Source organism: Ictalurus punctatus, chromosome 12 (assembly GCF_001660625.3).
Source record: "Ictalurus punctatus breed USDA103 chromosome 12, Coco_2.0, whole genome shotgun sequence".
In the NCBI taxonomy this organism is placed as follows: Eukaryota; Metazoa; Chordata; class Actinopteri; order Siluriformes; family Ictaluridae; genus Ictalurus; species Ictalurus punctatus.
Genome location: NC_030427.2, coordinates 27184197 through 27206207, shown reverse-complemented (window position 1 = coordinate 27206207; position 22011 = coordinate 27184197). Strand labels below are relative to the sequence as shown.

Genomic DNA, 22011 nt, shown 5'->3' with positions numbered 1-22011 from the left:
TCAGTGGATGTTCTGGATGGTCTGCAACCCTTCCAGTCTTTTTGAATTTGTCATTAAGTTTAGCAATAATGTCGTGTGTGATGTGCTTGCCATGTTTCCTGTTAAAGTCCATCGCATCCTTGCGACAGCTATCCGATCCAGCCATGAGAACGATTTCTGAAAAAAAAAAGAACTGAATATATATATATATATATATATATATATATATATATATATATATATATATATATATATATATATATATATATATATATTGTAAACTAAGTCTGAAAAATTTTGGAAAACATTTTGCTAAAAATAAAAAGTTCATTTCCCTTATGTATGGAGAATTTTTGGACACCATGTAGTCTAGTCTAGTATGGTATAGTATAGTATAATGTAGTGTAGTATAATATAATATAGTGTAAAGTACAGTATAGTGTATAGTATTGTATAATATAATGTTATATAGTGTATAGTATAGTATATTATAATATAGTGTAATATAATATAGTTTATAGTATAGTAAAATATACAGTAATATAATATAGTGTATCGTATAGTATAGTATAGTATAAATAGTATAGTGTAATATAATATAGTGCATATTATATAATGTAATATTATATAGTGTATAGTATAGTATGGTATAGTGTAATATTATGTAGTGTATAGTATAGTATAGATAGTATAGTGTAATATTATGTAGTGTATAGTATAGTACAGATAGTATAGTGTAATATTATGTAGTGTATAGTATAGTACAGATAGTATAGTGTAATATTATGTAGTGTATAGTATAGTACAGATAGTATAGTGTAATATTATGTAGTGTATAGTATAGTACAGATAGTATAGTGTAATATTATGTAGTGTATAGTATAGTACAGATAGTATAGTGTAATATTATGTAGTGTATAGTATAGTACAGATAGTATAGTGTAATATTATGTAGTGTATAGTATAGTATAGATAGTATAGTGTAATATTATGTAGTGTATAGTATAGTACAGATAGTATAGTGTAATATTATGTAGTGTATAGTATAGTACAGATAGTATAGTGTAATATTATGTAGTGTATAGTATAGTATAGATAGTATAGTGTAATATTATGTAGTGTATAGTATAGTATAGATAGTATAGTGTAATATTATGTAGTGTATAGTATAGTACAGATAGTATAGTGTAATATTATGTAGTGTATAGTATAGTACAGATAGTATAGTGTAATATTATGTAGTGTATAGTATAGTACAGATAGTATAGTGTAATATTATGTAGTGTATAGTATAGTATAGTATAGATAGTATAGTGTAATATTATGTATAGTATAGTACAGATAGTATAGTGTAATATTATGTAGTGTATAGTATAGTATAGATAGTATAGTGTAATATTATGTAGTGTATAGTATAGTATAGTATAGATAGTATAGTGTAATATTATGTATAGTATAGTACAGATAGTATAGTGTAATATTATGTAGTGTATAGTATAGTATAGATAGTATAGTGTAATATTATGTATAGTATAGTACAGATAGTATAGTGTAATATTATGTAGTGTATAGTATAGTATAGATAGTATAGTGTAATATTATGTAGTGTATAGTATAGTACAGATAGTATAGTGTAATATTATGTAGTGTATAGTATAGTATAGTATAGATAGTATAGTGTAATATTATGTATAGTATAGTACAGATAGTATAGTGTAATATTATGTAGTGTATAGTATAGTATAGATAGTATAGTGTAATATTATGTAGTGTATAGTATAGTATAGTATCGTGTTGGTGGTGGTAGACCACTAGATGGCTCTATGTACTGGGGGATGTATGCACACACGCACACACACACACACGCACACACACACACACACACACGCACGCACATTGTGTGATAGAGTGTAGTTTGCACCAATCCGCGCGCGCAGGCGGCGCCGGTGACGCGCTCCCTCTGACGTCACGAGACAAGCAGAAGGGTCGTGAGTAAAATGAATGTGTGAGTTTTCTCACATGGACGCAGAGAGGTTTCTGCTCGCGGTCTGCACAAAACGACGGAATAACGTGTGTTGGGGGACACCTCCGGGTAAGTGACCTTCATCTAATCCGCGTTTTACTCCCGTTTAATAACCCGGTGTGTGTTTTGCGCCGTTTTAACGCGGTGTGAGCGGGTTTTTCGGTGGTTGATGTGTGTCCATACCGGCTTTACTCTCCATCCCATACAACATCACAAAGACCGAGCCCGCCATGTGGAATAACAATCTTCACACCTTATCTAGAGGGAAATAGAATAACAATAATAATAAACATTCTTCTTATTCTTGTTATTATTATTATTATTATTATTATTATTATTATTATTTAGATTGCTTCCAAAATCTCAAGGAGCATTACACAACCTGAACTGGCAATAACATTTATTATGAATATATAATAACAGCTCCAGGGTCGCAGGTTCGATCCTGAGCTCAGGTTGTTGTCTGTTTCAGATGTTCTCCCCGTGTCTGCACAGGTTTCCTCCGGGTTCTCCGGTTTCCTCCCAAAAACATGCCAGTAGGTGGATTAGTTACACTAAATTTCCCCTAATAAATATGTGAATGTGCCTTCCATCCAAAGGTGTATTCCCGCCTTGAATTGTGTTCCCGGGAGAGGCTCCGGATCCCGCTCGCCTACTGAAGAGGAATACATTAATTTAGCGTACTGATACAAGTATTATGTAGCTGAATCTCTGCATGTCCACTCACTGCGCTCAGCTGTGCACTGCAACCTTTAAGTGTGCTTTGGTTTGGCCCTTTGACTCGGTGCAAACTCTCCCGCAGCGTGTTTAGGTACTTATTAGAGATTGTTCCAAACAGAACCTCTTCAGGAAGCTTAGAACTTTTCATAGAACCTTTTGAGAAGCCCGTTGTTTACGGTGTAGATATCATTTTAGTCCCTACAAATCTAGTGCACTTATATAGGAAGTGAGTCGGGATTTGGCCAGAGAGGGGGAAAATGAGTGGAGTGGCAACATCTGTCAGTTTTAATTGTCTTTAATCCTTTAGGGCTGAATCATCGACTGGCTACTAATTAGCCACCCTATGTAGTGCACTACATAGGGTGCAGAGTACTCTTTTCTTTCACGTAGTGCATGTACCAGTCTGTACAGGATTTCACTGTTTTTTTTTTTTTTTGTGTGTGTCATTGCTTGGCCTAATGTGCGTTGTGATGACGTCACATGGCGCGTTGTGGTGATGTCAAATGACGTGCCCTGGCCCAAATCTGCGGTAATTTTGAAAAATTGTAATATTGCGGCGTTTTACTTGCGCCGAGTATAGTGCAAGACATAATGTAATGCTGTATCCTTATTGTTTATTGTGGAGAGGGGGTAAATAAGACTGCATCTCTCTTTCATACCCTATCTATCCATCCATCCATTTTCTGTACCGCTTAACCTAGCGCAGTATGGTGCAGCAGTAATTAAACCCATTTCATAACCAGTATAGTGCAAATACAGTGGGGGGGGGGGGTAAGTATTGAACGCGCCAACACTTTTCCCAGTAAATATATTTCCAATGAGGCTATTCAAATGAAATTTTCACCAGACTTTGGTATTAACTCAAGAAATCCGCAAATATAAAGACGTCGCAACATTAAAGTCCATAAATAAAGTTATGGACTTTATACTGTATGAAGGGTTTATGGAGCCATTATGGATTCAGCTACAGCTTGTGCCATCGTGACCAGCGATGCTTCAAGTTTCAAGTTTATTTCCCGTGTGCACAAAATGTCAGGGAGAGTTGTACATTGAGATGCTTGTTGTGAGGATCAGGTGCTCCACAGCTGTGTAGTAGAAAAAAAATATATACACACAAGAAGATAAGGGGGGGAAGGAGAAGAAGAAAGAGGGTGAAAGAGATTTAACATTTACATTTGACATTTTATGTCACTGGGCAGACGCCTTTATCCAGAGCGACTTATAATTATCTCTCTTTGTTATATATACAACTGAGCAGTTGAGGGTTAAATGTTAAGCATTGGCATTGCTGGGATTTGAACTCATGACTTTTCAATGAGAAATCCAATGTCCTAACCACTGATGTACCACTTCCAGATTAATTGCAATATGTATACACACAATATGCAGAATATATTAGAGGATGGACGGACGGACGGGTCTTAGCTTGTCTTAGTGTGTGTGGTCTTAGGATGTTCTCCCTGTGCTTCGGGGGTTTCCTGCGGGTACTCTGGTTTCCTCCTCCAGTCCAAAGACATGCATTGTAGGCTGATTGGCATGTCCACAAGTGTCTGTAGTGTATGAATGTGTGTGTGATTGTGCCCTGCGATAGATTGGCACCCCGTCCATGGTGTCCCCCGCCTTGTGCCCCATGCCCCCTGTGCTAGGCTCCAGGCTCCCCGTGGCCCAGTAAGGATAAGCTGTACAGAAAATGGATGGGATGGATGGATATTAGGGGACTGGTATGTATGTAAAGTGCAGATCCTAACTGTAAACACTGGACGTGTGCAGTCACAGTATGTTCACAAGAGTGCAAAAGGTAGTAAAATAAACAGTAGCTGTGTCCAGTTGTAGTATACTTGGATTATAAGGCATATTTAAGGTTTGTTTGGTGAAATCAAGTTTCCTAAATTAAGGTGCAGTGATGCAGGGAGGAGTGTATGTTACACCACGCACAACACTAAAGTGGTATATGTGGACTAAGCATTTGGATCATGACATACTTAGCATCCACATACCAAATGCTTTGGGATGGCAATCATGTGAGTGGTTTTGTTCGGTTTAGCAAAGGATTTGCTCTCACTAAGAGCTCGTGGCCCGGCATCATTTAAAGGTCTCAGTGCAGTGATCCCATGTGTGGTAAGAGAACAGAACAGCAGATTCTCAGGGCTGAGGAATCGGCAGAACTGTCCCCAAGAGGCTCCTGAAGCCTCAAATAAATACTTGCACATGACCCCGTGTCCTCATGCCACAAGGAGCCATTTGTGCTTTCCCAGTGACGTCCAGCAAGTCTTACGATGTCAATCGGCGGTTCTGATTGCGGTCAGCGCTGGGCCATGGGTCTCCCTCCAAAAAAAAAAAAAAAAAAAAAAAAGATTCCTTGGATCCTTCTTGTAATCATGTTGTACCAGGGACAGGGATATGCTCTGCTCTCATTGCATTCTTTGTAATGTATTTAATGAGAACTAAAGGTTTAAAAACTCAAACCTCACAGATTATAGCAGGTCTGCTGCTTAATCCACCAATCCATCCATTTTCCATACGGGCTTATCCTACACAGGGTCGCGGGGAGCCTGGAGTCTATACCGGGGGATTCTGGGCACAAGGCAGGGGACACCCTGGACGGGGTGCTAACCCATCACAATCACACACACATTCACACGCTGTGGACAATTTGGAAATGCCAGACAGCCTACAACGATGTCTTTGGACTGGGGGAGGAAACCGGAGTACCCGTAGGAAACCTCCTGAGGACTGGGAGAACCTTCAAACACCATGCACACAGGGCACAGGCAGGATTCGGACCCCCAAGTGGCTTAGTGGGGTTAACCACTAAGCCACGGACCCCCCAAGCAGCTTAATATGATATATATTTACCAGTTTATGCGCAAAAGGTGTCATTGATGATAAAAGCTAGAGTAAAAAAAAAATTAACCATGTGGTTTGTGCAACTCTACAAAATAATGGAGCAGAGTTGGCAGTGTTAGTGCAGTGGTTCTATGCCGACGGCAGCAGAAAACAGAAGGGTTTAAAACAAGAAAGAATAAGAACCACGTAGCTAGGAACTATAAAACCGTACACAAAGAGATATACTGATGCGCACACAGAGGGTTGCATACATGAGCCGCTCATGTAAACAAGTGACAGGTGCACACAATCAGGGAAATGGTTCAATTATGACCCAAAACAGGAAGTGAAACAAAATAAAAAGCATGATGCGACTCTGGGTGGAGGTCGTGACACATATCCGAATATATTTAACAAGGAAGCATCTTACCCTGGATGTGTGCAATAATTCTGAAATAAAAGTAATACTAGAAATGGGTAAAAATTGTGGGAAAAAAAAATAAAAAATTCCCCAAAGCACCACAATTATACTAATCAGGCTCATCTCTCTTGCGTCTTGAGTATTGGGAGGGAGTACTATCTAGTGACCAAGTTTCATGTCTGTAGGGCCTATGGTTTGCTCTGCACGATCAGTTTTACTGAAAAAGAAGAAGAAGAAGTATAAGAAGAGGAAAAATTAAGAAGAAGAAAAAAACAACTACGGTCTTGGCCCCCTGAGGTTCTATAATAATATATCAATCACCTGGGAAAACAATATGTTTAAATATTGTATATATTACAAAGTATATATAGAGTAAAGCAAGACATTGCTGTCATGCCATTTCTAATTAGGTAGAAAATTGGTTTTTATACTCCTCTCAGGCAAGCAACAGTTCGCTCTTTTGAGGAGGAAAGTATCCTCGTAACACTTACTCAGCACAGTTAGCTGGCTAGCTTGTTGCTAACAACAAAACGAACATGGAGCGATCCGTTTGCTTTGCAGCTCGAATGCACGGAGATCAAAGATGCTGGCTTTGTGATCTCTCTGTAGTGCAACAAGCTGCATTTCTCTTTGTCGTATGAACTGTAAGGAGGAGAGAAAGAGATGCTGGTGAGGGAATGACTGTTTAACCTGCTATAACGTAAGTGATAACAGGAGCTAGCTTGTGAGTATAAATGGATAAAAAGCATGACGTCATTATTTGATGATGTAATGAGCTCACATTTGTAAGAATTTGAGTTAGTTAATTTGTATTGTGATTGGTTCGAGGGTATTAGAGTGAGGGGCGGGGTTAGCTCTTGTAGCTTTTTATTTTATTTATACCGGGATCGATCTTTTAGCTTTATTCGTATAAAATCCAGTCTTTTCCACTCTCTTTATAGCACTTGCCCGTGAAAGGTTTCATCTTCAGCTGTTTAGTTGTAGCCAGACTGTAATGATGCAAAGCTGCTGTAGCCTGAAGAAAGGATTTGGGCTTTCCATCCTCTTCTCTCGTGCGTGATGCTTATCGCCCTTTGCTAAATGAGTGTAAATAAACAGCGAGTCGTTGGCAGCTTTGAAGCCCGTGCCAAGATCGATGGCCATCACATAGTGCCTGACCCTGAGCAGTCACGAACTCGGCCGCAGATAAACAGCCATTAGCCACACATTTTCTGGAAGGCTGCGGGTTTTGTAGCGGTTTACTGTAGAATATGATTCACTATTCGAGAAAACGTCCCGAGCAGTCGGTTTTATTCAGACATCAGTCCATAGATGCTCCCATAACTCATAAATATTATCCAACGGTGGATGGATACATACCGTGTATATATCAGTAACTACAGACTAGCATGGTTCATATTTTTGCAATATCTTATAACTCTGTAAAATATATATATATAATATATATTAACCAAATCAATTACTAATTGAGTCTCTTGGATGAGTCATAGCGTTTAAAGATTCAGTCAGGGCTTGAATCTTTAACCATGACATTTAAGTTTAGCCTGCATGGCTTTAACAGGCAGGAAAATACAGTTTTCTTCAAGGAGATGTTTCAGCGTCTTCATCCAAAACACGTACTATTACTGTGTGACTTGGTTGGGGGGAAATGTAACACCTGTGGAGTCGTTTTTTAACGCCGAGACGCCAGTTAAACCACATCACTAAGTAGTTTAATCATCATAGCGATAAAGAAAGACCCACACCTCTGATGTCACATTTAGACTGATGCCAAGTAATGATACCTAACAGCCTTCCAGAAGATCAGGAATCTAAGACAAAAAGTGCACTATAGTTTCCTGAACTATTTATATGAACATATATGTATATTTATTTGCAATTCGGGCACCAACTGTAGCTTAAGGTTAAAAAAGTTTTACATTTGGCAGCCCGTGAAAGCTGTGGTGCTTACCGATTTAAGCGGAGCTAACGAAGTGTCGCTAACTGCGCGATCTATGCTAAGAAAAAATACAATGCCAGTGACTGAGCACACACGTCGACAGTGCCGAGTGAGCAAGCTGAGGTGATGAATCTTATGGCACCGAGCCATGAATCTACGAATTGAGCTATAAATATGATATGATGATCTGTATATGAGAACACTGAGGCTATGGCGTCAACTGAGTGAAGGACTTGTTTATGATGCTAATCAAGTAGCTTGAGCTAATGAAGGTTATGCTACTACTGTAACTGTGCGAAACAAAATCAGCGAACGATACAAAATGAAGTCATGCTGTAAAATGACGTTATTTGTGATTTGGTCGTTGGTGTGCTTGTGTTTGTCATGCTAATCGTGTTACAGAGGTTTGAGGTATCTAAACGCCTGTATATAGCTGCTGTAGTGTAAGTGATAACCGAGACTAACTTGTTTTGCGGGCATTTCGCAACGTTAAATGTAATTAAAAATGTATAGAAAGTACATTGTGTTCTTCGACAGATGTAAAATTATAACAGGTGGCAAATTGCTGTGTTATAAGAGGATTAGAATACTTCAGGGCATGTTGTTATAGGAAAATGATCAACTTCAGGGTGGTTACAGTAACGGTTTCACCCCAGGCCGCATCACACCGCCCAGCCTTTATTCCTTACTGACTGACACAGTAATAACTACGAGTTTAAGCGTCAGGTCTGGAACTGAAGTGAAAGAGAAGAGTCTTCGAGACGTCTCATGAAGGAAAGACGATTTATGCGAGGTTCATACTTGGAGCTGTCTGACCTTTTCAGGCTTTTTTTGAGGCAAGACCTTTCTGCCCGTTGCCTTAGAGAAGTAGCTGAAGGAGATGGAGGGAGGGGAAAGAAAAGCCTGTCTGTTTGCATTTCCACACTGTGGGAGGTTAAAAGGGAAATCCTGAATCACAGGGGGATTTTCGCATGGTGCATGCAAGCATTTCCCTGCAGTGAGAGTTTTGAGATTTGCGGTGCTCCGGTCAATTAAAAAGGGCTCCGTTTGACCTCCATCTGTGGTCCCGAGGAGGCGAACAAGGAATGTTTCCGTCACATCGTAGATCGCAAATTGATTGTAGACTAGGTCGAGAGAGAAAACTGATTGAACGAAGAGACAAGAATTTTCAGGTGAGACCTCATTTTAGGCAGAGCTGTAAAAGGGTAAAGTGTGTGTGTGTGTGTGTGTGTGTGTGTGTGTGTGTGTGTGTGTGTCCCACAAAACTGTTGTCTTTCCTCTTAGGTTTTTTTTTTCACAAGCCCAAAGGTCCAGCTGTGAGTCTCAGACAGGAAACCCTCTGACATCAGAATAACATCAGCTTGTCTTTTGAGAACTTCCAGCTGCAGATTTGGGGAATGTACCACTAGACTAAAAAAAAAAAAAAAAAAAAAACAGAAAGAAAAAAGAATGCAGTGTGTTTATTGACTCTTAGAAGCAGAACGCTTTTAAATTCTTGAACCTGATTGGTCAGATCTCGCGGATAAAGTTTCTATAACGCCAGCTCTGACAGTAGTTCCGGCTGTAATTCTAATCATTAAGTGTTTGTTAATGTGCTCGTTTTAGGGCTGGAACTAACGATTATTTTCATAATCAATTATTCCCCCTTTCAGACAGATGGCCTCACATTATCTTCAGAATTCATAGTTGTGTCAGTGAATGCAAGCTGTCCAGTTCCTCAGGCAGCGAAGCAACCCCAAACCATAACATTTCCACCGCCGTGCTTCACAGTTGGTATGAGGTGCTTCTCTTGAAAAGCTGTCTTTCGTCAGCGCCAAACATGTCGGCTGTTACTGTGGCCAAACACTTCTGTCCTTGATTCGTCTATCCAGAGCATATTATTCCAAAAGGCCTGGTCTTTGCCTATGTACTCCTTGGCAAACTCTAGTCTTGCACGAATGTTCATTTTAGACAGCAAAAGGCTTTTTCCTGGCATGCAGGTCAAATCTGTGCAATCTCTTTCTGACTGTAGAAGCATGCACTTTGACACCAACAGCTGCAAGACTTACTAGCAGATCCTGTGATGAAATGATGAGGTTCTTGGAGACTTCTTTTTGCATCAGACGGTCTGCTCTTGGGCTGAATTTGCGGGGATGGCCGGTCCTGGACATCAGCTTTATTAACAGGCGCTGTTTCAAAGAGGATCAAATGTTTGCATGTCCAAATATGTCAAAAAGTCGACAATTTCCATGGGGTGTACTTATTTTTTCCACATGACTGTATATGCTTTGTGATTACGCATCAGTCACTCCAAGGTGAAAGTGTGATGTAGCGGAGTTGCATATTCTATCACTCTGATGTATTTAATACCGTTTTCTGGAGTTTGGTGAAAGTGTGTGTGTGTGTGTGTGTGTGTGTGTGTGTGTGTGTGTGTGTGTGTGTGTGTGTGTGTGTGTGTGTGTAAATGCTTGCAAGACAGGATAAAGGATTTCCTGTGTTGTGTTCCCCATCATTGCTCTGCCTGATTTGGACATTCCTGAACTTTCTGAAATCTGCTAGAGTTCTTGCTTGCAGTCTGATTCCACTCTCCAGGTTCATAGAAAGGACAAATTATTCAGCCGTTGTTATTTTCGTTTTGTTTTTCATGAGCAGAGTATAATAATATGTTGTGGACGTTCTGATCATCTGTGAGTGTTTGTCAGATAAAGGCACCTGTTCCACTGACATCCGGCGTTGCGTTTTTACAGCTGAGCGATCTTGCAGTGAAAAAAAAACAACACACAACAGCAACATAAAAACCAGCAAGTCAAGTCAAGCCATCTCACCAGTCTCAGTGCTGCGTCGTGTCCAAAGGCGTCAATCGGGGTAGGAAAGGTAGGCGTCTGGCACTTAATGACAGCTTGTAAATTGTCCATAAAGCTCATAATGACTTGTTTGGGGATCGGTATAATTTTTACTTGGACATCTGTGGTTTTTAAGGAGGCTGTATTCTGCCTGAAGTTTTTTTTTTTTGTTGTTGTTGTTGTTTTTGCTTTCTATCTCAAAGCTACTGAATGTTTGGAGGTACCGACATAGTTGTAACGTTTTACGACTTTTGATCCTGTGCTACAGCGATACTACGCTTTTCTGCTGTTTCAGCTAAAGTAGAGGTCAAACCCAATGCAAATCACATTTGCATGATGGAAAAGCCAGCGCACGCCCTCCGTTCCGTGCTGTGAAGCATTTCCATTTTGGAATGGCGCAGCACTTTGTTTACGTTCGTCTGTACACTGAGGCAACAACGTGTCCTTCAGGTATCTCCAACAACGATACATTATACTTACAGTATAATTGTCTACTTGTATACGGTATACTTACAAGGCATTTGTATGAGTCACGTACATATAAGATATTAGAAAATATGTATTTTCTTACTTCGGTACTTAAAATCTTTATTCAGCTCGCTAGAAGGTACTTGGCGGGTATTCTTACAAATTTGAAGCCCTTGCAGATACCGACTTTAAAATAGCGCCGTTGGAAGTGCAGCGAAAGACCCAGAAAGCAGGAGCAACTCCGTGAAGAATGCAGAAGTGCAATTCACGCAGGATGTAAAAGGCTCGTTTGTATCCGATAGTGGTTATTTTCACATTGGGACAACTTTATGCATTCATGAGCCTGTCTTGTGAACTAATAGAAACCAAGAACGTGTGGCTGTGCTCTCATTGGTCGTTGAAAAGGACTTGCTGTTTTCATACCGTTGCTGCATATCTGGGGGAAAATATCAGGCATCTTGTCAACCGACATATACTAGCGATTTTGTAGCAAATTTCCACATTGTTAGCAATGTTGCCACCTCTACATATACACCAGAGACTTAAAATGCTGCTGGTAAAGCCGTACTATTTAGTAGAGCTCTACTTTGTATGTTTTAGATCACTGTTTATTTCCGCTGGAGGACAATTCCGTTCAAATCGATCCATTCGGTAAATATTTTACTCCAAAGCAATTTGCAAGTGAAGCAAAAAAAAAATCCGAACCAGTCACAGAGCGAAGTATTTAAGAGGTTAAGCTCTTTCGCAGCCTTACAGTCGCAAACACACTGCGAGCACCGCTCTGCAGAAATATCAGCATACAGTCACCTTGAGTAGAGAATCTGAAAACTTCCCAAAACCAGGACTAGAGCTACAGCGTCCCATCCGTAGGTGTGTCGATCTCCCTTTACTGTATGTACGGAGACTTTTGGGACACCCTGTACGTTACAATACCAAATCCCTACCTCAGAAGTACCGTTCATGAAAAAATCTTAAAGGTTATAAAGGTGCTTTTTATAAGGATGTAGTGCAAAGAAATTGTTGAGGGGGGGAAAAAGAGAACGAAAAATGTAAACATCCCGATTTTGGTTTGTAAAATGTCGTTTTGCACTGGAGCTAGCGACGATAACGTAGCTACCGAGTGATGTCACCAAAGCCCTGGGTTTGTTCTGTTCGGGAAGGAAATCTAACCGACTCCCTTTCCCGAACAATTTCTTTTAAGACCAGTTTCGTCACGAATGTCTTACCGAAACTGGTTGGTGTTGCACTCTTCTCAGAGATGCATGCGTGTGTGTGTGTGTGTGTGTGTGTGTGTGTGTGTGTGTGTGTGTGTGTGTGTGTTTCTGACCTCTTCCTGTTTTGCTGATGGAGTTTCTCCTCAGCTGTGAGTCTGTGATACTGACGGCTCGTGATCACTGAGGAATATCTCTGCAGGAACCACGGCCATGTGAGAGATACTTTCACACTTCATGTGGCCTTTTCCTTCAGCTGCTGCCTCGCACTAATGCGTTTTTACACCCCTGTGTGTGTGTTTTTTTTTTTTTTTTTTTTTTTTTTTTTTTTTTTTTTTTTTTTTACATCAGCATTTCAGCCTTCTATTAATAAGTTGAGTGTTTACTTTCTCATCCTGATTATTTTTCTTTCTCATTTGGCTCATGAAGGCTTGGATATCTGACAGTGTTGTAACCATAGGGCAATATATTCTCTTCGTTTCAGTGTCATTTATTTTTATGGATATGTTTTGTATTATTTCACTTTTTTTTTTTTTTTTTAATTGTTTTTCCACAGTATTTCTTTATATACAGTGTTTTACAGGCAGTTTCATTTTCAGTAAAACGATAGACCCCTTTGGTGTGTGTAAACAGAAACACATGAGCTGATGCTAGTTGGTTATAATCTGGCTGAAGAATCTGTCGAGAGATTTATTTAGGAATTGGATGAACATTAAAAGATATGTAGGGCTATTTGGCTAAACGAACACTTTCAGACGGTGTAACTCTGGAAGATCCGAATGGCTTGGCGTGCCGTCAGTGGCTGAGTTGTTCTTAGCGATGGCCGGACATGTCGATCACATCATCGATGATGCTGAAAGCATGCCCAGACAAATGCCATAAGCTCGACTTTAAGCCGAACAAAGTTAGCATGCTAAACGTGTCCATTATAATCAACTCCTCAGTAAGTTTCTTCCGATTTTTGGTTTACTTTTAAAATTATTATTATTATTATTATTATTATATATCTTTTAATAGTACACCATTAAAAAAAGCACATAACCTTTTAAGGGCAGTTTTACAATGCTTTTCAAGTGAAATTCTACTTTATTCCCCACACATGCACAATACATTGACTCCCCTGTGACAGACTTTTGTCCCGCCCAGGCTATTATATTTTATATATTATATATTATAACACAGATTGCAGCTTGGTTTGCTTGTATTTCCTGATTTCTAAGTGGCTTTGAATAAAAGCGTCTGCTAAACGAATAAATGTAAACGTCTTGTTGATTTATTGGTATCATGTGTCCGGTTTGAGATGAAAGTTGAAGGATAAAGAAAAGCAGATGGCGCTGCTTCTTTAGAGTTTAGACGTTTAAGAGTCGTGTTCAAAAGTTTGTACTCTCACGGTTTCTGGGTTAAAAAGAAACCTGTACTTCCAGTTTACAATTTCTCTTAAAAAAAAAAAAAAAAAAAAAAGTAAAGCAAAAACGGAGAAAAATACGTTACTAGGGGTTATTTATGTCACACTCAGAAAGGGAGATGGAAAATTTTGATATGCCTTTTTTTCCACTCTTATCTTACGTATACTACGTGGCCATTTTCCGGGCTTGCGCTAATGAGTGAACATTTGCATATCCAAGCAGTCATAAATGTCTTGTTTCTGCGGTATCAACTAAAACCTTGCATGTTCTCCCCGTGCTGCGGGGGTTTCCTCCGGGTACTCCGGTTTCCTCCTCCAGTCCAAACACATGCATGGTAGGCTGATTGGCGTGTCTAAAGTGTCCGTAGTGTATGAATGGGTGTGTGTGTGTGATTGTGCCCTGCGATGGATTGGCACCCTGTCCAGGGTGTACCCCGCCTTGTGCCCCATGCTCCCTGGGATAGACTCCAGGTTTCCCCGTGACACTGAAGGAAGGATAAGCGGTATCGAAGATGGATGGATGGATGGATGGATGGATGGATGGATGGTATCAACTAAATCTCTTGGTCTTGCCCAATTTGGCCTAAGGGTGTGCAAACCTTTTGCACTCAATTGCATTTAAAAAAAAAAAGTAAATATTATGTATGTATTCGGTTTTTAGGGCCGTTTCCACGGCTAAAAAGGGAACGCTTTTCATGCGGTCTGGCTGATCGACGACACGACGACGGCGTTTCGGGGCCACAGTAAAAGTCTAACTGTCGAGATTCTAAGTGTTTTGTACACCTCGTAGATCATAAACCATTGAAATCGCTTGAGAAATGTAAACGTTCTCGTGCTTTTTATTCAGAAAAACCGCAGCTCCTCCGTTTACTTGTATTTGTTTACAGGGCGGTCTTGCCCGGATCAATATGGCGGACACGTTGACGTGAATGCTTACGTGTTTCTTTACAAAGTGACATCGCCATCTACTGGCCTGGCATGCGTAATGCAGCGTTTTTAGACGTTTTCGCGGATCCGTGTGAACGTCTTCTGCATGCCGGTCTTTATAAAAACTCAAAGGGCAAACTTTTTCCGTCTTCAGTACATCGTCGTCGTGTACACTTCCTTCTACGGACGTGAAAACTCGCACGTACGCGGACATCACATGCAGGTCGTTTGTAATTTCATGCCTTTGAAATTCCTGTGAGGCCATCAATTACGTGAGCGTGCAGGAGGGATTATAGGGGGTGCTGCAAAACATATTCACACCCTGAAGGCGGGGGGGGACAAAGTGTTCAGTGATTCAGGTTGATTATTTTCCTGTAACAACATGCCCCGAAATGATTTATTCCGATTATAGCAGAGTAATTTGATGATTACAGATATAAACAGTCCTTCACCGGCCTCTCTCCTCTCCTCCTCTCTCTTGAAGATAAGACCAAACATGTAATTTGTCACATGACCGAGAAAACCTCAAAACCGCCCGTTCTCAAGACTCTCTCGTGTTTCCCAGCTCTGACACTGGAGACTCCTTCCATAAACGTTAAATGTCTCTTCATGGAAAATTGCACCATGTCGACAATCAATCATCATTGTCCGCCGTACAAATCCCTGTCCGATGTGTTGCCATGGCAACATTACCATATCGAAATGCCACGTTAACGTAAACCTGTGATTTTGTCTTGCAGCCGGAACTACAGCCAAAGCTCCTGTTATAGAAAATCGATCGGAATCAAAAAATTCTACAGAGCTGTGGTATAAAATACAATAGCGTACTTTGGGGTGACTTTTAATACGTGCCTGCGTTTCTCCAAACGAGCTGCTCGGAGGATCGTAGATTTAATTACGGATTTTACATTGCCACAAAACGGCAGTTAGTCTTTGGAACTCCGCAAGACGGGCTCGAAAACAAACTCCATGCCTCGGAAAAGCAGCTGCCTAACCTATTTTTAACACCCAGGTGGCCTAGACAGAGCATCAAGTCCGCAAAACTCATTATAGAGAAGGTGTGTGTGTGTGTGTGCATGTGTGTAATCACTGTAATCACTCAGAGCTCACTGGGCTTATTGACAGCCACCGCTGTGGTCATTACAAACTATTGCATTATAGTATGAAAGCAAGCGTGTTATTTATTTATTTATTTATTTTTGCTGGTGAAATTTTTTCACTGCTAAGGAAAAGAAGAAGAACCACAGTATCAGTGAAAAATGTGAATGTATAAATGAAGAAAGTGGTAGTGCTGACACTGCCTTAAGTCACTTGAATCTAAGAAATCTTGAATCTACGAGAAAAAAAATCTACTTATGAAACTGGAACAAATAACGGACTTTGTTTGTTTCTAGTTTTCTAGTTTCAACAAAACACCAGGGGACACGGCAAGTTAATTTTTTGGGGGCCTTGTGGGGGGTCTGGCAACCCATCCAGCCCCCCCCATTAGTTCAAACACTGCTGCAGGGCCTGATGGGTAATGTAATCCTGAAACCCTGTCCACGTGTATGTGGATATTTCTAAAAAAATATGAAAAAATGTTCTTGAAAACTGCGTTTTTGTTCAGACAAAGTGAAGATTCTCGAAAAACGCCTTTAAAGGTGGCGAAATGTTGGTGAATTTTTGTGTGGCTGGGAAAAATTTTGTTTTCAAAAACTTTGGCATCAACCTGCGTATGCCAGTTGCAGTTTTGCATGCGATAGGATTCAGTTTGTCTCAGGTGCTGACCAAGTAGTTCCTCTGTGGTCTGTAATTTCTTATTAGGGAATGGACCTAATAGTTCCTCTGTCTGTGATTTCTTACTGGAGATTGGACCAAATAGTTAAATGGTGCACTTATATAGCGCTTTTATCCAAAGCACCACTCACACCAATGGTAGCAGGAGCTGCCATGCAAGGCGCTAGCTTACCATCAGGAGCAACTTGGGGTTCAGTGTCTCGCCCAAGGACACTTCGACATGTGGAGGCACCCAGGCCGGGAATCGAACCGCCAACCCTACGATTAGTGGACAACCCGCTCTACCAACTGAGCCAGAGTTCCTCTGTGGTATGTGATTTCTTATTGGAGAATGGACCTAATAGTTCCTCTGTAGTATGTGATCTCTTATTGGAGAATGGACCTAATAGTTCCTCTGTAGTATGTGATCTCTTATTGGAGAATGGACCTAATAGTTCCTCTGTTGTATGTGATCTCTTATTGGAGAATGGACCTAATAGTTCCTCTGTGGTATGTGATCTCTTATTGGAGAATGGGCCAAGCAGTTCCTCTGTGGTCTGTGATTTCTTACTGGAGAATGGACCTAATAGTTCCTCTGTGGTATGTGATTTCTTATTGGAGAATGGACCAAGTAGTTCCTCTGTGGTCTGTGATTTCTTGTTGGGGAATGGACCAAGTATTCCCTTTGTGGTTTGTGATTTCTTATTGGGGAATGGACCAAGCAGTTCCTCTGTGGTCTGTGATTTCTTATTGGGGAATGGACCAAGCAGTTCCTCTGTGGTATGTGATTTCTTATTGGAGAATGTGTTTGCAATTTAATTTCATTTTGTTTAATTTATGACACTTTCATGTGGAGCCGCTGTACAGATGTTGAATCCATCACTCCGAGACTCAAGCCGCACAGAGATTTTGGATAAGGCCTGGGTGAAGATGCAGCTGGTAGGATTGTTGTGGACAGGAATGGTATTTTAAAATATCTGTGTACGTGTGGACAGGGCATGAGTGTATATCTGGCGTAGCATCTACTGGTAGTAGCTTTCAGGATGAGGGCTTGATGTAAAACTGTGACATGCAGAAGGGGTTGTCTTTTTGGCACTGTTTAGGGACTCGGTGAGTGAAAATAGCAACTCGACCTATTGGGAGGCCAGGAATCACATAACATCCTATTACCATGTGCAAAAAGATCACCAGGTTTTGTTTTTGTCAGGCCCTTTAATGTAAAATGGGTGCCACGTGTGAGGAGGTATTTTCTTGTGACGGAGTCTCTTCTTCCCTTTCTCTGTTTCCTTGAGAAATATTTCCTTTCTTTGCTGTGATTTGAAGTGTATTCTCTCAATCCTGCTCTTTTCTCTCGTGTTCGTGCTCTGGTTTATTTTTAAGCTTCAGCCTCTGAGGGTCTCGGAGGCCCACGGCGGCTCTTAAAATCATCAGCGCAAATATTTACTTGTTAGTTTGCTCTTATGGGAAAAGGTTGGGTAATTGTTCTGTAGAAGAGGACATGGAGTGCCCATCACTCAGAAGTTCAGGGAGAAAAGAAAAGCAAAGGAATACACAACATACCCCATGCGATGGACAGGTAGCTTGCTGGATTGTTTTCTTGATCCTTGCAAGTCCTATTTCGCCAGAGACAATACACCCAATTAACCTCGTCCTGATACCTCAGGGTGCTGCAGACGTTCTTTATTGTTTACTGTTTCCCGAGCAACCACAGAGCACGACTGAGGTCTTCAATGAAATATTCTCATCTTCGGACATTTCTTGCTCAGTCGAGTAATATCTATAATCCTCACACCCAAAGATACGTTAAAAAGGAGAAAGATTCAGACAGTGTATGTAGATTATTATGTGAATAGATACAAATAGAATACAAATGATTCGGGTAAATATATACACAAAGACTAGAACCCTATAAAATGTACAGCTATAAAAAAAAAAAAAAAAAAAACACAAATCAATGCTTTAAGATTTAAGATACAGCTCTGTCACTTTGTAAAACTTGCATCCTTTTAAGACTTTAAACTTCCTTTGAACTTTCCTTTTCTCAGAGGAGCTCATTAAGAGTTTCGCCTACCATCTCATGGTAGAAGGCTCTACTCCCAAAGTGGAGTCACCATTGTTTCACTGATTTAGGACTAAAGCTTTGTTTCCAGCTGCTCTGAGGAACATTACCCATCTATATTCTTCTCCTTTTGTGACAGCGTGATGGGTACAAAAACATCGCTATCACACTAATGGGTGAAAAAATTTTGTGGCACGTATATAACGGAAATATAGAAGAGACGACACGATGTCCTAAAGGAGAGGAAATGAAGCCGATTTTGAATGTTTTGAAAGCAATTAGCAGCTATAATCTGGCAGCTTTGCATCTCAATACCACTTGCTGGCAAAGACAGGATGAAAAAAGGAAAAGGATTTAAAATGTTTTATTTCTCATAAATATGCAGAAATGACCGTTAAAGAATTTCGTTTCTGACTAGAAGGTTTGCAGAGGCTTTTTCAAAGACATTTTCGTAAATATAATAGAGTTTGATGAATTTTGAATTAGAAATGCACTGTATTTCGCAACACGCAACTAACTTCTCCGTCCTCTTCACACTGCTTTGAGACGATACAGACACACGTACAATTCCAGGTGGGTTCACAACATTTCCAGTTGACTGGAGCTTCTTAATTATTGCCCTGATGGTGGAAATGTGCATTTTCAATGCTTGTGCTATTTTCTTATAGCCATTTCCCATTTTGTGAAGCTCAACAACCTTTTGCCGCACATCACAGCTATATTCCTTGCTCTTACCCATTGTTATGAATGACTAAGGGAATTTGACCTATGTGTTACCTCATATTTATACCCCTCTGAAACATTAAGTCATGGTTGAACAATTTCCTGAATAATTGCAAAATATCAATTGGAATATCCTTCAAATATGAATTCTTATTCTTAAACATATCGATGGAATCGGATACAGACGTGTTTCAAAACTTCTGAATCCTACAGTAAGCACCATTGGGGTCATTATCCACAAGAGGAAGCAACAACACTCTGCACAGGAGCTCCTCGCAAGATTTCTGACCAGGGAGTCAGATGAATAGTCGGAAGAGTTGCCCAAGAGCCAAGGAGCACTCGGAAAGCGCTCCAGAAACACGTAGAAGCAGCAGGTGCAATCGTCACAGAGTAAACAATAGGCAATGCACTCCACTGCTCATGCTCACCTCGCAAGACTCCATTACTGAAGAAAAGGCAAGTCGAAGCTCATTTAAAGTTCGCTACAACTCATTTGGACCAGCCTATGAAATACTGCGAGAGTGTAGTCTGGTCAGACGAGAGAAAAATTTAACTTTTTGGCTGTCATACTACACGCCATGTTTGGAGAAGAAATGTCACTGCACATCACCCTTAAAACACTACACCAACAGTGAAGTGTGGAGGTGAAGCATCATGGTGTGGGGCTGTTTTTCATCACACGGTACTGGCAGACTTCATATAACTGAAGGAACGATGAATGGAGGCCTTTACCGGGAGACTCTTGAGAAGAATCTGCTGGATGATGAAGATGAGACATGGGTGGCCCTTCCAAAATCACACCTGAATACTGCGGCCCATTAATTTCTTCATACAGGAAGCGTCTTAAAGCTGTCACTACAAAACAAAGGCTTCTCCACTAAGTATTAAATACATTTCAGTTAACGTGTTCAATTAATTTTCTGCTTTATTACACATAACTGTGGACTTTAATGTTTGGATTTCTTTATATGTTTGGATTTCTTTATATGTATGGATTTCTTGAGTTAATACCAAAGTCTGGTGAGAATTTCATGTGAATAACCTCATTGGAAATATATTTACTGAAAAAAATGTTGACTCGTCCAATACTAATCCCCCCCACTGTATATATTCAATTCATTAGGCTATTCATTATACGGTTTTTGTAATGTTTTTGAAATTCTTGTTTGGGCCTTCAAATTTTTTTCTGAGTAAGCTTATCTCAATGCCAAGCTCAGCCTTTGAACTATATATATATATATTTCCTTTTTTATTATTATTAAATGATGGAAGTATTTCTATAGAAATAAATTGATTGAGTCTTTGGGTAGTGTGTAATTGAATGTGTGATCATTTTATCATGAAATAAAAATCCAATAAGTAGCTGAATTAGCCTTGATGTTTCACATTTTGACATTCTCGCTCTCTGTCTCGCTCGCTCTCTCTCTCTCTCGCTCTCTCTCTCTCTCTGTCTCTGTCCCTGTCCAGATACTCAAGTTCCCATGGTGCCACGCTTTGATGCTGTTCCTTCAGATGCCCGGCTCTTACTGCTGCTCTCAGCATCGGCACATTCGGCACGCTGAACGATGTTCTTTGCTGAACCTGATGACCTCCACTGATCTCTAAACACGACTCCGTACACACCTATTAGCCGATGGGGTGATTTTACCCTCCTGGCAAAAGGAAGCCGTCTTAAAGGCTTTGTATCAGGAAAGAACTGGATCCCAGGTGTACTGATTGAGTCGTGTATCCTTATCATCGATAATCTATCAAATCCATATTAAAATCCAGACAAACACGGAAGCTGGACGGTCCAAATACCCCTTCGGCTTTTGTGTAAAGTTGGTCCCGAAGACGACGCAGCATGGCGCGGATGAACAGACCAGCGCCGGTGGAGGTGTGCTACAAGAACATGAGATTTCTCATCACGCACAATCCCACCAACTCCACGCTCAACAGCTTTAAAGAGGTGACCGATTTTACCCAGCTACGCTCTTGCTCTTGCTCTTGTCTTGTTACCGTCGAAGTATTTTAGGTATGCTCGGTCTCATCCTTTCATCCTTCATACACTCTCATTATGCGCTTTTTATTTTCAAATACCAGCAGTATTTTTGATATATACTTTGTCCGTGTGAGCAGGGTTGTATTCTCTGTAATACGCCTGTGTTCACTTTATTCGACGTACTATTTATTCCTTGCATTAGTAAGCAGTGTAATATACCGAACCTCATATGTTTCCTATGGTGTAGGGCTGGGCGATATATCGATATAATATATATATATCGTGATAAATGGTTACGCAATACACTTTTCTGAGATATCGTCGGTATGTGACGGGTTTTTTTATTGAATTTTTTTTAAATAATTACAAATTAAATGGTGCCGAATGGATGCCGTTGATTTGACGTAATTTTTTAAATACTTAATCTTCGTCTTTGTTGGCTTTAAAGGAAAGTATCGTCGAACTCTCTTTAACGTTTTTTGGTTTATTTTACTACTCTTTTGCAGAGGTTGTTAGCTAAGTTATACATCGTGACACTCATCTTGTATCGTAGAAATGTCCTCAGTTATCGTGATTTGATATTTGAGTCATATCGCCCAGCACTACTCTGGCGAGGCTACAGAGTCACATGACCACTCTGTTAGTCACATTCGAATTCCCTCAGACCGGTTCGGTTTTTTTGAAGAGTATTTTTACAGTGATGCAAAACGTGTTTAATTGTGAAACTTTGGAAACCGGTCTGTTAGAGCAAC

At 40.2% G+C, this 22011-nt stretch overlaps 1 protein-coding gene across 3 annotated transcripts in view; it reads left to right on the top strand.

Moving 5' to 3' along the window:
• Positions 1-1932: 1932 nt before the first annotated feature.
• ptp4a3a (protein tyrosine phosphatase 4A3a) overlaps positions 1933-22011 on the top strand; it is a 31644-nt gene continuing 11565 nt past the window's right edge. For 2 of the 3 annotated variants that reach the window (XM_047158812.2, XM_017481065.3), the window contains exons 1-2: positions 1933-2071; positions 20746-21226. In XM_047158812.2, the coding sequence (XP_047014768.1) occupies positions 21122-21226 (105 nt within the window). In that variant the 5' untranslated portion in view covers positions 1933-2071; positions 20746-21121. Of the gene's footprint in view, positions 2072-10367; positions 10762-20745; positions 21227-22011 lie in introns of those variants that run through there. The other variant, XM_017481066.3, reaches the window with a different exon arrangement.